General features: G+C 28.8%; 1 protein-coding gene across 2 annotated transcripts; it reads right to left on the bottom strand.

The window, feature by feature from the left end:
* Positions 1 to 304: 304 nt before the first annotated feature.
* On the bottom strand, positions 305 to 8,057 carry LOC113857395. 2 transcript variants are annotated; one of them, XM_027489228.1, is made up of 5 exons: positions 7,857 to 8,057; positions 7,747 to 7,787; positions 4,556 to 4,782; positions 3,383 to 4,202; positions 305 to 3,191 (listed from the first exon to the last, which is right to left on the bottom strand). In XM_027489228.1, the coding sequence occupies exons 3-5, from the start codon at positions 4,778 to 4,780 to the stop codon at positions 985 to 987; spliced, it is 3,252 nt and encodes a 1,083-aa protein (XP_027345029.1). In that variant the 5' UTR covers positions 4,781 to 4,782; positions 7,747 to 7,787; positions 7,857 to 8,057; the 3' UTR covers positions 305 to 984. The 2 variants fall into 2 exon arrangements, with proteins under 2 accessions (XP_027345029.1, XP_027345028.1); XM_027489227.1 differs by having other exon boundaries at positions 7,747 to 8,057.
* Positions 8,058 to 17,985: the final 9,928 nt, after the last annotated feature.

The following is a 17,985-nucleotide window of genomic DNA, read 5'->3' as shown; positions in this document are numbered from 1 at the left end:
ACATGTTTGATTAGATTTTGATATTTAGAAATAATTTTTAAATTTCAAAATGAAAATGAAAAAGAGTGGTAGTGGAAATAGAAGTTAAAAGATAACTTCCCTTTCGATAGAAAAGCAACACATGTACCCTCCTCACCGTGACAAAACTCAAACTTGAAGATTTCCAAGCCACCCTGCTGATGGCATGCTTCTCAGGATAGAGATACCTTGGTCAACCCAATGCACTTCAATAATTTCGAGTTTATGGACATTATGTCAGATCAATGACTTCCAGAAAAACACAAAAATAAATTCTCAAATATTCATGGTGCATGATAAATACTCAAATTAATAGTTAACATCAAAGATTGTGTAAGCTATGTTAGAAATGCACTCGGTGAAAAAACACGTTTTTGTACACATTAGCTATTGATGAGAATACATATTACAAGGGGTATCTACGTAAAAATTACATCTGTTGAATTTTCTTCTTTTACATGAAAAGAATACTAGTAGGATGATTGCAAAGCAGACATGGAAAATCTTTGGATTCGCCGCTGAAGAACTTTGATTAAGGGGAAAACCTCATACATATCCATATCAAAGAAACAGATCTACCACCATATCGAAAGCTAAAGTCCTATTAAATGAAGGTCCATTTCATTCAAGCATGCAGCCTAATACGTAGTGCAATGAAAAAATCATGCCACATTATTTAAGAAAAATGGTCCTATGAGAGTGCACAAACTGATATATATCTACCCTCAACAGTTCTTAGAGACCAAGAAGAAATCATGCCACATTATTTAAGAATAATACAAGTTGCTATCACAAGAAGACTGACTGAAAATCAAGCATATACCCAAATACGGGTTTGAAGAAATGTACAAGAGAAATTCCTGTGCTTGAGATAGAAAATCATGTGTTCCATCAATAAGGAAATGGACCTGCTTAGTTCTTACCCTCTATAAATTCTCAACTATAAATTTAAGCCTCTTACAGTGATCAGATTAACCGGATTGATGGAGGATTACCTGCGGGGCACCTCTGTCTACGGGGCCTTCTGGTTGTCTTGCCCCAACCCGTTAGGCTTCTATCTTCCAATCCCACTTCAATGTTATTAAGCTGCTGAATGAGTGGAGTACATGTTTCAATGGTTGCCAACAGAGGAGGTGGTGGTGGAGAAGGGGCAACTTGTGGCTGTGATCGCCGCCTACCCCTGCCACACCCATTCCTAGAAGAGTTTCTCCTGTTTAATCCTGTATACCATGCATGACCTGTTGCTCTCATGAGCCCTCCAAATGTCTGAAGATCTTCTGTTACTTCGTGCCTGGATAAAGATGTAAGGCCAGGAAGGATGTCCCTTTGGAAGTCCCTCCGTTGCCTCCCTCTCCTTGCTGGACCCCTTCGCGTACGAGTAGGTAAAGTAGTTGTTCCAGTTTCTTCAACTTTGAAGTTTTCTGGAACAAGCGGCTTGGGCATGTAGTCTTCTTCCGTGGTCTCTATCAGCTTCAATGTCATCGACTCAAAGTAATCCATTCCTTCTAAGGAAGATTCCTCATTATCCTCATCAGCTTTTTCCCTTGAATTATCAGCCTTTCTCTGCTGAACATCCACACATGAGAAAACAATATCAGCAAACCAACTTAATGGGTCAACAGCAGGGCTTTCTGATGGACAGCTGACCACATCATCCACTTGATCACAGCAAGATGACAAGACAACAATTGCCTCTGCCGCATACCTCATAAGTTCATCCTGTGGCATTTCAACTGTGTCTTGTGGGACTAGTGGTGATGCTAAAGGAGTTTCAAGCTGCTTTTCATCAGCAACAACATCCTCCTCTGTCTCAGGAAGAGCAGGGGCTTCAAGATCTATTTCTGCCTTCCTTTTTAGGTTGGTAGCTGGAATAGTTGTCAGAAATGCTTCATCCTCACTCATGCTCAAGTTCAGATCAATCTGGTTTCTAGAGTTGGCTTCTGTTGTAGACAATCCTTTCTTACAAACAATGATTTCAGTGATAGCTAGTTCATCCAGCTCAGGACCAGCATCACAAGGCATGTTAATATCAAGTATTGGGTTTTTCCGATTATTTTCCACTAATTCTACATCAGATGGTATTGGAACTGACACGGAGGGAGATGTGAGTGAAGATGATTCCTTAGCAAAAATATGAGGCATATCAAATATGGGAACACCAAGAATTTTCCTTTTACTAGAGCTCTCACTAACTTCTTTCCTCCTTGGCTCAACATCATTAGAACACAAACCTGAAGTTACCTTGGGCATAAAGTTTTCATTACACACCTTTCCAGTTTCATCTTTGTTAGATAAAGAATTACCTTGGAAGAAATTTAAATCTGTGGTAATTAAGCTTCTACCAGTATTTTGTGCCTCGTTCTTGCATTTTGTCTTGGCTTTAAGCCAAGGCAACACTGCAAGCTGCTCCTCACGTTTCTGTTCTCCATCCATGATTCCAAGCCTTGACTGAGAAACTATGTTGTTGGATGAACCATTTGAAAGTAACTCATTCAAGTTAATATCTTTTCCAGACTTCATGTCTTTGGAATGTGAATTAAAATTTGAATTCTTGTAGTTTGCTAAACCATTGTAGTGTTCAGGAAATTTCTTGCAATCATTATTGTTAAGATAGCTAATTGAAGAATTGTTCACTGATTGTTCCTTGGACCCAGATAAAGTCCTGGAGTAAAATCCATTCTGCCCAGATGCTTCACATTGAAAACCTTGATTAAGCTTTGAATTGATATTTAGAGGCCAACCATCTCCAAAAATACCAGTGCTTTGATGTGACTGGGAACTCCTACTCAAGGCACCAGATGCATTTAGACATGGAGATGGAGGTGTCTGTACAGATATCAACTTCTGGTTTGGGCTGCTAATTGTCATTTCCCAAGGTGAGTGAGACCAAGATTTACCTAAATCTGAGGAAGAAGCAATTGCAAAAAGTGGCCTATGTGATGATACAACACACTCTGGACGTTTATTATCAGAGAATTCACGATTTCTCTCATTGATATCTATTCGACTAGGTGTCATTTCCCTCCACAAATCAGCCTTGCTTTGATTATTTAGATAATCAGATGACGGTTCATGAGCTTTTCTGAGTGCATCTTGCATTGTGTGGGAAGACAGAAGTGATTGCTCTTGTTTGAGGACTTGAGGAATGGGTTTCAGATTGCTTTTAGCTTGCCCTGCAATCATTGAAAACTTGGTTTTATGGCATAATTTATTAGATAATCAAGTCAATATTAGTCCTGGTTTATTGCCAGATAAAAAGGAAGATTTGGTCCAACAGAAGAAGATATAGAAAGAAAATGCTTTTTCTAAAGAATTTGCAAAATTCTAGGATATAAATTTGAAGCAGCTCAATAAGAAATCAAACCTGACTCTATTGATGAAATCCACATTTTCCCACCCCTGTCATTATCCAAATATCCATTATGTTGAGCCCAACTGTCAGTTCCACGATGTGAGTTCAGTAAATCTTCCTTGGTCAAACCAAAGAACTTTGACTTCTGTTTGCCAGATAGATCAGACCATTCAGTTGCTCGTTGACAGGGATTATGGTCCAGAGGAGAAACAAGTGCAACATCATTTGTGTCACCCCCATGAACAGGTTCATTTAAGTCAGCCAAACCATTTCTGCTCTTCAAAGGCTGCTCAGATCGTGAAATATTTTCCTGGCTGTCAGTCTTCCCACCATTGCCACAGAAAAGCTTCACATCACCTCCCTTTTCATGTTTACAAATTCTATCAGGAAGAAATTTTGTTGTGCCATTTATCTTTTCATCACTACGCTTTTCATTTTCCTCAGTATCAACATACTCATCAGCAGGGAGGTGAAGGTCAAACATTTTTCGTCTCACCTTTGAGGGTCTAGACTCAAGTATCTCAACATCTTTTGAACTACTCCCATTAGGGGAAGGGAAGAGATCACCTTGCTTACTGATTCCTTTATTAGAACCCAAAGGTGAATGAATGCCCTCAATGCCTGAAATAGATGGTCTAGCACAATTAGAACTTCCTATTAGTGGAAAGCCAGGAATGTGCCATTTTTTACCATCTTCAGATGTTATCTGAGATGCTGTGGGTCCTGTGGAAAATGATCTCTCAACAGATATCTGGTTTCGTTGTAAATCTTTCATTTTAACCTCATCCATCAAATCCCTTTGTATTCTGTATAAGCGGTGGAGTTCAAAGACCTGATTGATAATACATAATTTAAATATATCAATGGGTTGCCAATCAAAGGGTACAAAAAGAAATCAATCTGAACAATACCGCTGCTAAGAAGATCTAGAAATTGGTTGAAATCAATCATGACAAACTAGAGTTGATAGCTTACTGTAAATACTTAACAATAATTGCAACAATTGAAGAAAGCCATTTTACTAAAAACAGCTCTGAAGAACCATGAAAATTAACATTCACAGCCCAAAAAGCCTTCTGTTTTTCAACTGATTTATAAGACTTAATCCTGAAACACCCAAAATCTTTCCCATTGACATTATTTAAGCTACAGGCCAAGGGATGAAATGAACAAGAACCATCATACCTGATTCTTAAATATGGCCTCATGCTCTAGCATCATCTGCTTTACAACATCCTTATCATATGCTGAACACACATCTGCAGCAGCACCTGACAGATAATTATGATAATATTGTCCATTTACCAGTGTTTTATCTCCATAAAATAGGGGCCAGCCACAACTGCTGGATTCCTCATTAAGATCTCTCATTGAGTAATATCCTGGCAGACTCTGAACTTTGGTTCCCATCCCTGAAAATTGAATATAGTTATATTTAAATGCGTTTTCTATCATGAATTAACTGATACACAGCTTCCAGTTCAACCCATTGAAAATAGTATTAGTTAATGCACTTAGGAAATAGTATGTTTATGTATCACATGATAGAATACATTTAAAAACCATGGGTATTAGTGTCTAGGAAACTCAATTAATATTAGCCTGGAAATCATCTCCACTAAGCCTATTAAGAGCCTGCCTATATGAATGTCTTGCATAACCTATGATGTACAACATTTCTACTAAATAATAAATATTCTCACTCAGAGGTTCTTGCCAAAAGTATCCATGTTTCTATTTCTCTCTTCCTCCTCCTCTAAATTCAACACAATCCATGCAATATCTTAATTTATTTCAAACTCATTAAAAAGGTATGAGCTTTGTTTAATTTTCCAATGTTGCATGGCATAAAATACCACAAACAGTCAAACACAATCCATACAAACGGCCAAATAATTAGATAACTCAAATCCAGATTTATTGACATGACATTTACCATGCTAGCAAAGATACTTGCACATCAAGAAATTTTCAGTTTCTGCCCCTTAATTTATCAATTAAATTTGCTTGAATGATTAAGGGGACTTGACTTCTCAGTAGAAAAAGTAGTATTGATTAACAAGATTTCCACTTCTCTTCAAGTACATTGGTCTATGTGTATTATGAATGAAATTAAATCTTCAATTTCAAAATAGAATCTTCACAACTCCAGTATGGTTAATCAGAGTATTTAAGTAAACTTGTAAACTTATTTTCCCATGAGTATATTATTGTTCAATTTTTAGTAGTCCATCTTATTCAGGGAATAAAAAAGAAACTTAACAAGATGCAAGCACCATCTAAGCCATGCAACTTTTTCCAGCCAGCTTTACATAATGAAAAAGAAAAGGCTTTTGAAAACTCTATCATTACAATGCCATTGAAAAATCTTAATAGATAAGTCCAGCCCACTTTCTATGAGTCTTTTGCATTTCACTGTTAAATCATAACTACTATTTACTAGTTTCAAATGTAAATAAAAAATGCTCACTAAAGAACCAATGTTGCCAACATCTTCAAGCTGTCACTTACTTTTCTCTAGCTCTTGAACTCTTACTTTCTCCCTCCAACCAATTTTTATATGAAAATCCCTTTAGTAATAAACCTTTCCACCCTTCACTCCATCCCTTGTGCTTGTTCCCATTGTAACTCATTCATGCATATGTAAGGATGTGAGTATAACGTTTTCCCTTTTAATTCAAGATATGGGAAATTGAGCTGACTAGACAGTGTCATAACACCCAATTCACATGTATGATACCACTTTAAAGGCATTAAATGCATGACAATAATGATGTACCCAAGTTTTGTGGAGTACAACAAGAATCTAATGACTACTCCTTATGGCAGGGAGAAAACATCTGTTGCTGCTTAAAAAATTTGTGCATAATGTAGGTCATACCAATTATCATATAGGTTAACTTTCAAAAGGCATAACTATGTTAACTACCTATTAAATTCACAACTCTTTTGTTCAGAAGTATCGGCAGGATGCTGCATAACAAAGGTTGCATTGTCTAATTTTACCAAGACATAACATGTACTACTTAAGACTACCACAACAAGTAAAGGCATCACCAAATTAGCCAAACTATGGTGTTGCAAGGTGATAAAGAAGTACAAAACATTCGAGTCACTAAATGCACACATTTATAGAAGGTGAACTATTAATGAAGTCTGATATGTTTTAGGCTTCCAAGAAAATGATCCAATTTATTAAAGAACAAAATTTATGTGTTGTTAGTTTTGTTTACTAACTAAATTTCAGTTTTATTTAAATAAAATATTTGCATTTAATGTTATTCAAAGTAAAACTTCAATTTTGATTAGTAAACACTAACTACACCTAAGTTTTGTCCTCTAATAAAATGACAAACTGACAAATCACATTGCTTCCGATATTGCCGGGGTGAGGACCAGTTACCCCAACCAAACTGCTAAAGATATGGTAAAAACCGAGACTATATTAATGCACAAATTAAAACATAAAAATGGCCTCCTGATATGCCAACTTCGGAATGTTTCATAACATCAAATATTGGATAAAATACCCACTGGACATTCGTATAATTTTTTTGTTGACAAATTTTACCAAGAAAATCAGTCATCAATTCTGACATTTGAACAAGCCATCACTTGTATGCCAGCGATTTATCAGGAATCAATTCTTTTATCACATTTTCTGGCTTCCCAACATAATACTGACATTTAAGGTAAACTACCAACAAAGCGGGGTTTTCTTTGCATAGTCGTCAGTAACTTGATGGAACACAATAGAATCCAACTGGTCACACCATGGGCTTCAACATTGATCAGTACACATAACCTTATCATTGGAATGAAAAAATCTATAGAGAAGTGGAGTTGCTATAAACTGGGCATCCCAAATTCTTCCTTGATACTTGGGGAACTCAAGTTCTTTAATCCAATTTTGAGTCAAAGGAATGGAGGAGAAAATAAAATAACAGAAAATCTTAATTTTCTCCTCACAAAACTATGTCAGTTGTCCTCCAATGTAATTAGAGGGATGCAACAAATTTCACTCTTTATACTATAGACAAAGATATTAACAAACACACCCAAAAGTATAAGAGGGAGAGAACCTAAATGAATGACAAGCATGAATTAGGCAGATCCTATACAACAATTAACAAACCAAAGGATATAATTGAATTTAAAATACTAACCCGAGACATCTGAACATTTCAGCTACAAATAAAAAGTAAAATAAATAAATGAAAAAAAAAAAGTCCGGCAGTTAAATTAGCCCCCAAACAATAAGAACCCAGAATTTTGTTTTCAACTTACTACAAAAAAAAAACTAGTTATAAAATAATAAAAGCAAATAAAATATAATAATCAATATAGATAGAATTGAGAAAGTAATGGAAAATTACCTTAGACCCACATCCTCTTATCATCTGCTCTGAAGAATCCGCTACAAAAATGAAGTGTTTGACTCGGAACTAAAATAGAAAGCAAAAGAAAAAGGGTAGGGAAAACCAACAATTGTAGGAGAAAGAGCGAAGTGGGTGTTGCTGCAACAACATTGAAGAAGCTTAGATCATCGATTTCGATCTGCTGGGCCACTCTTGTTCCTCTTTCTCTCTCGCAGACTCACAGGGAGGGAAGAAAGAATAGAGCTTTATTTTCTTTTCCTTTTTTTAGAGAGAGAAAGAGAAAAATAAAATAAAATAAGAAATGGCAAGAGAGAGATCCCAGATAAGAAATCTTCTCACAAACAAACGACCTTCTAAGAACAGTGACATGAAATTTGTCAACATCCGGTCTCTTTTTATTCTCTGCTTTTTCTTCACTTCTCTCTCTTTCTTTTCCATTTCTATAAACAAATAAATAAATATTAATATATTTATTTCGGCCTTTTTGAGGATATCAAAACAAATGCCCATTTCTAGATTCTCTCCACCACCCTTGCTTTTTGGTACAGATATATCAAATCAAGTATTATTAAATGTAACCGAAAATGCCATGCATTACTATTTTAAAAATTCATAATTAGCACAATTATGGATAATTTATTATTAGATTTATTATTATTGTTTTAAATATGAAATATCATAACAGTAATATTTTTTAAAAATGTTACAATATGGTTGTAAAATGTAAATAGCGTAAATTTGTCAACGTGTCTGTATTACTCCAACGGCAACTGGCGCAACAAACTTGACAAAATATTCAATCTTTTATAGGCTAGTTGTTAAGACTATAATGACTTATTAATCAGTGTAATGTTATTTAGTTAAGAAAACTGTGCAGTGTTTATAAATTATTTTAAACATCTTATTAATTAATATCTAAAATATACTTACTTATTTCCATAAAAAAATATTTATTAAAAGATTATAAATTTATCTAAAATTATGTTAAAAGTATATTAAAATAATAAATATGTATCAATAATATTTTTTAATCAGTATCTTTAAAGCATTAATTAATATTATTCTTATTCTAATTGGTTCCGGGAGCAAACATAGGAAACAAGTGGGACCCTGCAAACTAGGTAAAGATTAGGTTTTTTAAAAAGGTTGCTCAATGCAATGCAAATGCCCAACAGAGTACCTGATATTTACAAGAATGGGACTTGGGATTTTTTCTTTGTCTTAAAACCTAAGTTGGTTTGTTTTAAAGTGTTTAATAAAATTAATTTAGATTTATTAAATATAATTAAATATTGAGAAAAATAAATTCTGAAAAATAGACAAGCACTGCTTAAATATATCTTTAAATAATGAATAATCTTAAATATAAATTTTTATTGAAATAATATTAAATAAAAAAATAATTTTATGCATTTTCCAAATAAGTACTTATTTGTTGGGTTTTGTTTTCACTTTGAAGGGTTCTGGTTTTGATTGGTGGAAGGATCTTTTGGCTCAGTGTATTATTCTTGTTCTTGGAAGTGTAGTGTACCTCATTATAGAAAGAAGGAAATTGATGGATCGCTTATTGCTATCCTTCCACACACGTGGCTGTTTTAATACTGAACCATCTCCATCATACACGTAATTACAACCCACAGTTACCATATTTATTTGTATTTATTACTTCTTGCCAAAAATATTTTCAATTTTTATCGTATTTAAATCTTCTATTTAACAATTTTTTTAACTTTTTTAATATTTCACAGATGATGAATTATATGTAAAATTTTATTAAAAATTATAGAATTCAATTTTATTATAATATTATTTAATATTAATACATATAATTATAATATTATTTTATATTTGTGAAGTATTCCACTTGAAATTTAAGTTTGGTCATTTTTTTAATAAAATCTCACTTCGTCCAGTTTCAACAAAATTAGAATAAAATTGAGTTTATTTAATTAATAAATAAAATATTTTAATTTGAATTTTTAAGATTAAAATTTCCTCCCATCTCCTTTGAGACAAAATTAATAAAATTAAAATTGTAATATATCTTAGAATATATATTTTAAAATAAAAATATCAATATAAATACAATACTTTAGTATATAAAATATTATCTATTAAATTTTAAAATATTATCAGTAATGTATAACTAACATATAATCACATTAAAAATTATATTTTTCAAAAAATAAAAAATATCAGAGTTGTGATATTTTTTAAGTATACCATAAATTTTATCCTCAAATTATTAGCAAACTCTACGCCAAGAATTGTGTTGGCATGCATTGCTTTTGGATGGGATAACATTTATGCTATATGAATTTATTTTTCATTCTGTAATTTTAACTTACAAAATAAGATAAATTTTCTATATTTTTTAATATAATTACATGATTTTCTATTTTATAGTACATATCCTCTAATTTTACATAAAAGCAAATTAATATTTTTGTTCTTAAAATAATTATTCAATTAACAGAAATAAATTGTTTTCTTAATTTTTTAATAATTTTTTTTATTTTTCGATCAATATTACGTATAATCAAATGTTTATAAATTCAAATTAAAACAATATTCTATCAATTAATATAATTTTTAACTATTTGAAAATTAAATATTTCAACTATATGTTTTAGATTTAAATTTATATTATTTTATTATCAAATAAATAATTGTGCATCAATTAAATTAACATTATTTTATTTTATATATTTCTTACTTATATTTATAAAAATTGAATTTCAATGAAAGTCCAAATCCGATATTTGTCATCAAAAGTGAATAGTAGTTTCTCTTAGCATTTTATATAATTGTCAACCACAAATTATCTCTAAAAGCTTAAAGTTGAAGTTTTTAATTGAATTATTTTAATGTCAAGATCCAATTTATATTAGTCCTATAGTTTATTCCAAATATTTAGTTTGTAAATTAGCTTTAACATATCCAAAAAATTGCCTAAACGTTATAACTTTCATTCAATTATCATTTCTTATTATATTCAATTCCTTTAATGCGATAAATTAAAAAAAAATTTAAAATCAAAACCTAAAATTGTTATTTTAGTTTATATTATCTTTTCAGTATCTTAATTAATGTATAAATCTAAATCTAATTACATTTACGTTTAATTTGGACAAAATTATTAATAAATTAAAATTTAATAATTTTTTATTTTTTAAAATTTCAAAAATATAAATATTTTTAATTTATGAAATAAAATTTATTTATTTTTATACTTTTAAAGGTCTTATCCAGAAATTTAATAAAATTGAACCTTATAAAACTTTCTGAAGTTAAAATGCATAAAATAATTTAAAAAATTCATAAATTGAATAATTGTATGCATTTTTTCGGTTACATATTTGAATTTTGCAGAATTCATTGATGTTTCAAATATAGAAATTAAAGCTTACTTAAAAAAATGATATTATATGAAAAAATATAAAACAATTTATTTCATAAAATAAAAATAAAAATCAGATCTTGCAGTGCGGTTGTTTAAAATTAATTTGAAAAAAAAATATAGTTTAAAAAATAAAATACTAATTGTTAAAAAAAAACGAGCTGTATATTTTTTTAATAAATAAAAAAGAATTGGTAAGTATTGAATAAAAAAGTACTTGTTTAATTTTTTTTGTTAAAATGATTTGTTTTAATATAACTTATTTGTATTTGTAAGAATAATGTTTTAAATTTTATAATATTTTAGTTAAAAAATTCAACATATTAAATCTAATAAAATGAAACACAATGTTCTTTTAAACTTGACGGATATTTCATATTAGTGGGAGTTGTACGAGCTTGAATTTCTCTGTATAGGCTTAAATAAAACTTGAAAATTTATTTATTAAAGTTAAATAATTTAATTTTTATTTTATTATTTTTATATTTTTTCTTTGTTAATTTGTATAAATAACTGGTATATTTTAGATTTTATATTTTTGTTATTTTTTTATAAATTAAAAAAACTTAATTTGAATATTAAAAAATAAAATTATTCATAAACTAAAATATAAAAAATATATATAACTCTGCTCTTTAGCAGATCTCTAATCTAGATTGAAAGGAACATGTGATTTTGCTATATAATAATGGCTTCTAGGATTGAAAAATGATTAAATTATTGCTCCTTATTTAAATTTGTGACTTCATTGCTCATATAAATCCTCCTGTGCATGCCTGCAGGAGGGCAAGATATCTTTTTCTCAAAACTTAATGCTAATGGCATCTTCTTTGTCAAATTAGCCTATAACTTGATCTCCTTTTCTTTCCAAAACTTGAGAGTACAACTTAATCTTTTTAACATGGTCTAGCACTGAAAATGTCCCTCCAAAATAAACGTTTTCTTTAGGAAGGTGACCTATTGTTGTCTCCTTATAAATGTTGAAAAATGTCATTGTAAAATGTTTGTTTGTTCTTCTTGTTTCGGGTGTAATAACATTGATGGTGAAAAATGTTATCTCAAAATACATGTGCTAAGAGATTGTTGGTTTGTTAAAGAGATCTGGAATAAGAAATTTTTTTATAATTCTTCCTTGAACAATGAAACTTTGTTTTCTAAGATAAAATCAAATTTTAACTACTATAGTTTCTATGGCAGGTCCAGTAATAAATCAGGAATTAGTTGGAGAGATGCTGAGAGCTTCATTAAATGACAGCCGCTTTTATACTTTCAGTTGAAGCTTAATGTGGATAGAGCTATCTTCTTTACTTATGGTTCTTCTAGTTGTGAAGAACTTATTCGAAACAGCCATAAAAGATTTATTATTGGATTTCATAAAATTTTGCGCCTATGCTCCTCCTAATAGTTGAACTTTGGGGTTTGAGGCTTGTTACTCCTAGGAATATCCACCACATTTAGATTGAAAGTGACTCAAAGGAGACAATATCCTTTATTGTGCACATCCTATATTTTCTATTATTTATGCTATTAGAGAGTTATTGAAAGGGATTAAGTTTATTAAATTTGATCATGTTTTGAGAGAAACTAAATAATGTATTGATTGGTTGACTAAAATAGAACATAAACATAAACTTTCTTTTGTCTATTTTGATGAGGCTCTGCAGTCTTTAGATCTTTTTTTTATTTAAATTCTTTAAAAATATAGATTCCTAAATTTTAGATCTAATTTTGACTGTATTTTTGAAATATTAATTTATGTTTATAAGTAGCTAATAATAGTAAATTTTTATTAAAAAAATATATTTATTATATTTTTGTAATTTTAATATTGTATATTTTTTTATAATTTTTTAATTTATATATACTTAAATTCAATTTTAAAAACTGAAATTAATAAAATATATATATATATATATATGATTAAACTTATAAATTATAAATTCACTAAAATAAATTATCAAACGTACTATTAATTTTATTCTTTCAGATTTGACATTTTAAATTTACATAATTTTTTTGTCATGTTTATCTAAATTTCCAGTACTTTATTCTTCTCTTACTCTTCAAATTTTCTTTCCAGAATGGAGACCCAAATCCAATGAATGTTAATCTGTAGTCCTTGTGTCAGTGGTCTTTGTACTACAACAGCACTTAGTAGTACCTTCTTGGATCTTGATTCATTGTTTAATGTTTATTTGGCAAAAAGTAAAAAGCATAACACTAACATTACGAAACCTCCGTCGTTAGTATTTCTTCCTTTGTTTACTTATAAACAGTATAACACATTGTAATATTTTAGTATTTATTTAGACATTTATACATATGAATTTAATGTAAAGAATATATATCTAATACTTTTTTTTCTAATATATATCTAATAATTTTTAAATATACGTAGATTCATAATCGAATTAAATGTGAAATCAAACACAGCATTTAAAATAAGAAATTGTCACGTTTAAAATAATTTATAAAAATAATTTTATTTAAAATTAATATTCATAAATTATTTGTTATATTTATTTTACTTATTTAAAAAATGTGAAAAGTAATATATATAAAGTTGTAACATCAATTGTCATTCATTAACTGGTACTAACTGGCAACATGCACCGTCACTATTTTGACGGTCCTATTATCAACTCGTGTCTGTTTTCTTAAATCTTAATTAGTGGTTATAATTGTAGATCCAAATCGGCCAATGGACTTGTTTATAGTTGCATTAATTACTTTAGTTCATTTCTCAGCACAATAATTTTATATTTTTTTATGTAAAATAAAATTATTTAAAATAAAATAAAATTCAATTCCTTAAATTTAATTTATTTAAAAATTGATATATTAAATTTAATTAATTCTTTAATTTTATTATTTTTGCAATTAGATATTTTAAATTTTATTTTTAATTCAATTGATTCTTCAAATTTATTAATTGTATAGATAGACACCTTAAACATTAATTTTGTTTTAGTTAATCTTTAAAATGAACTTTACACATTTTACAAATACTTAATCTGATAAATTAAATGAGTTAAATAACAAACAAGAAATTTTTTAACTATTTATTTACCTTGAATCTTAGTATTCATTAATTATTTTTGTTGTACTGTTATTTTAAACATCAAAACCTAATAAATTTTTAAACTCAAGAACAAACCATTTAAAAATAATAAAATAATATATAATAGTAATAACTTTAAGACAAAAACAAAGTAGAAAACTATATAGATGAATAATACCTTATTTATATAATATATATTTATTATACAATTTTTTATTATTCTTCTTTGTTGTATTTTTTCTTGAATTTATAATTCTTATTATGTTTAGAAAAGATTTAATTGCAATATAATAATGATATTGAACGATTGAGTATCAAGGTAAAAAAAATGATTAAATATTATTTTTATATGATAAATTTAACTCTAATTTAATTTATAGAAGAAGTTATTTGTAAAGTGTGAAAAATATAAGAATTAATAAAAAAATTAAGGTGTCTATTTACTAAATTAATAATATTTAAAATTTAATTAAATTAAATTTTAGGGTGTTTAATTGTAAAAAAATAAAATGCAAGAAATAATAAATATATAATTATAGTTTAATATATCTATTTATAAAAAATAAAATAGTTTAAGAGAGCTACGTACTCTTTGTTCTGTAAATTTTAGTATTTTATATGTGTGGTATCATAAATTCGAATCTTACATAATCTTTCGGTGGTCCAAAAGCACATGTACGTTATTATATTTTTACAAAAATACATATATATTATATTATTATTAATTTATGATTTCGGATTTAAGGTTAAAAACTGTGGTGGTTCCAAAATTTTTGAAATATGCTGTGATTGGGCATAATTTAAACGATAGTAAGTTGTGACACAATAGTTGCAAACGAAGAAATGTAAAATCTAGTTAACTTAATCATTTTAAGTTAGAGACATGCTTTAATTTTTATAAATATTAAAAAATGGAATATCTAGTGACAGGAAACTTCAAGTTTACACCAAAGCTTAATCCAATTTCAAAAATTAGCATAAAAAAAGAAGTTTTAATATTTATAAAGTCTTATTAACCCATTTGGATGGTCAATGGTTGCCACTATTCTTCTGGCAAGTGTCGTTTCAACGACTGCAAGCTGGTCAGGTTCAGTATTGGGGGTGATGACTCGCTTTTTTCCTTCAGATTCATTTGCAATATGTCAACAACTTAACCATTTTATATGGGAATTATCACTTATTATTCAGGTTTTCCTTATTTAATCTTGTTTATTAATTTTTTAATAATATATCTAACGATCATAATTATACATAACTATAACTGCAATGAATTTATCAGACACCTAAAATTAGATGAATTGGCAAACAAGGTCACATTATTATAGCGGTACCCTCTCTAGTAAATCGTTTTTAAGTAGCTATAAAGTCGCTGTTCAGCCCCCACATTCTTTTTGTTTTTCCCTCTTCACCTGTTTAACAAAACCATCTATGGATTGCAACCAACAAAATATAATATTTAATTACTATGCTGGCAAAGCTAAAGGATCATTCGGAGGATTATTCTTTTTGTGACCCTAGTCCCCAAATAAGATGCTTGAGTGGTGTTTATTTAATATGATTTGGTTGAATTCAGTATGTAACAGGTCAAATATCAACTATTGAAGTCCTTTAAAGACAAGAGAGGTTACTTTGAATTTTCATTATTAATTTTTTTTTTACTTTTATGATCAGTTAAAATTAAATTAATAACAATATATATTTTTAATTCCGTAGGCTTGCAATTAAGAATAAAGAAACTTCTAATACAACCTTTAACAAAAAGAGGTCCTTAATATAAGTCATAGATAATGAGAAATGAGTACCGCTAAAAGTCAATTCAGGATCCATTCTGGAGGACCATTCACATGACAAATAGGAATCTCATAAATTGGTCCAAAGCTAACTGCAAGACAATGCTTGAGTCATGGATTAGTTAACATTAAAAAAAGGGACATGTCGGAAATAATTTTGTTAAAAATTTGAAACGTTGCTTGTTTGATAGTCACTGCAAAATAAAAATGGTCAAAATTTGAAGTTATCCCATAAATTAAAATTATATTTATATAAGGGCCTTTATAAAGAGAATTATGATGTGATAATAGCATATTAGGATTAAATCATGCCAGAATCAACGTGGAATATGGTTTCCATATTATTAGTCTACAATCTTGTAAATCATTTGTATAGGAGTAATCTTAGGAGATATATTTGATTTGTATTGCCCAATCTTAAGGATTCTTCCGTTGTAACCATCTTATATATTCGTATGTATTTGTGAAGCATAATGAACAACACGGAAAACATTCTTTCATCAGAATTTCTAGGATGGGTGATATATATTTATGTTAGTTTTACTCTCTCCATTTTAAATTAAGATCCATTTTAACGAAAATAATATTTTAATATTAAGTACTATTTTACTATATTAATTAAATATTTTTTTCTTTTAATTAAATAATAAATGTAATAAAACTGTCGTATAAATTAAGATAATTTACTTTCCTTAATCAATTTAAAATGGTGGGACTAATTCATATACATAGTCTAGCGCGCGGCATGTAATTCACATTGGAAATAGGTGACTCATTATTAATTCACAAAAATATTTCTTGTAAAGTACCTCAAGTGGCTAACGTAGTTAAAAAATCAAATCTATAATTATATGCTTATTCACATGGCACATTTTTATCTACTATTAAATTGATTAAACTTGATGTTTATATTTAATATATTAGTTTATATAATTTATATTTATAATTTAAATATATTCTAAATAATTAATTAATGCTAATCCATGAATAGATCATAATTCTATAATTAAAATAATATAACATTTTATCAATGTGCCCGACCACAACGATTTCTAAAAGAAAATGAAAAGATCTGTTGATCTAATATTTTTCTTGGTTGCTGATCTTGCTTTTTGTTTTAGTATGCAACATGCTGATACCTAGGTGATTAACTGATTATGTGAGTTACTGCTTTCTCTCCTATGTTAATTATGTGTTTATTCTGTGAATCTATATTTGTTCTATGTGTGTATTCTTAAATTAGTTTTACCTTCTTAAATCCTATTGTTGTTCAATCAATTTATGAAGAACGGCGGATGAACCAAAAATACTAGGGATATATCCTCATGATCATCATCTTTAAAATTAAGAAAGCTAGAGAATCTGGGTATAGACGGTTCTCCACCGTATTTTAAAGCTGGAGGTTGTATTTCCTTAAGTTTTGAGAATTCATCAAAATAGTTCTTAACCTAAATAAATTGTTATTTTAATCTTTAATGCATGCAATTATTAATTAGACTTGACATATTAAGTGCTATATAAACATAATACACAGTATTTAATAATGGTGTAAAAACTATTTCATCAATTAATTTAGTCCTTATAGAATTTTAAGTTTAGAGATTATTTTAAAACTAAATTAACAAATTTTGAGAAAAATAAATTTTAAGATATGTTACTTTATTGTGTTACTATTAAATATCACATGACATTATTAACTAACACGTATATGTTAAGTCAGTTTGTCTATTAGAACAACTAATATATATATATATATATATATTAATAACTAAAATAATTAATGATTATATGTTGAATACTAAAATGACATTTGTTTAAATTTTTTTTTTTATCAGCAATAATAGAATTTTTACTAAAACTGGTACCAGAAGTACTGAAAGAAATACATTAAAACAAACACAACATTATTATGAAGTACCGAAGCCAAAATAAAAAGAAAGAAAGTCCAAGGGAGTAAAACAGGATTTTCCTGGCTTAGCCTAACA

The sequence above is a fragment of the Abrus precatorius genome, unplaced genomic scaffold (assembly GCF_003935025.1).
Source record: "Abrus precatorius isolate BTA unplaced genomic scaffold, Abrus_2018 Scaffold2, whole genome shotgun sequence".
NCBI classification, from domain to species: Eukaryota; Viridiplantae; Streptophyta; class Magnoliopsida; order Fabales; family Fabaceae; genus Abrus; species Abrus precatorius.
The sequence above is the reverse complement of the archived record's forward strand: the minus strand, read 5'-3'. Positions and strand labels throughout refer to the sequence as shown.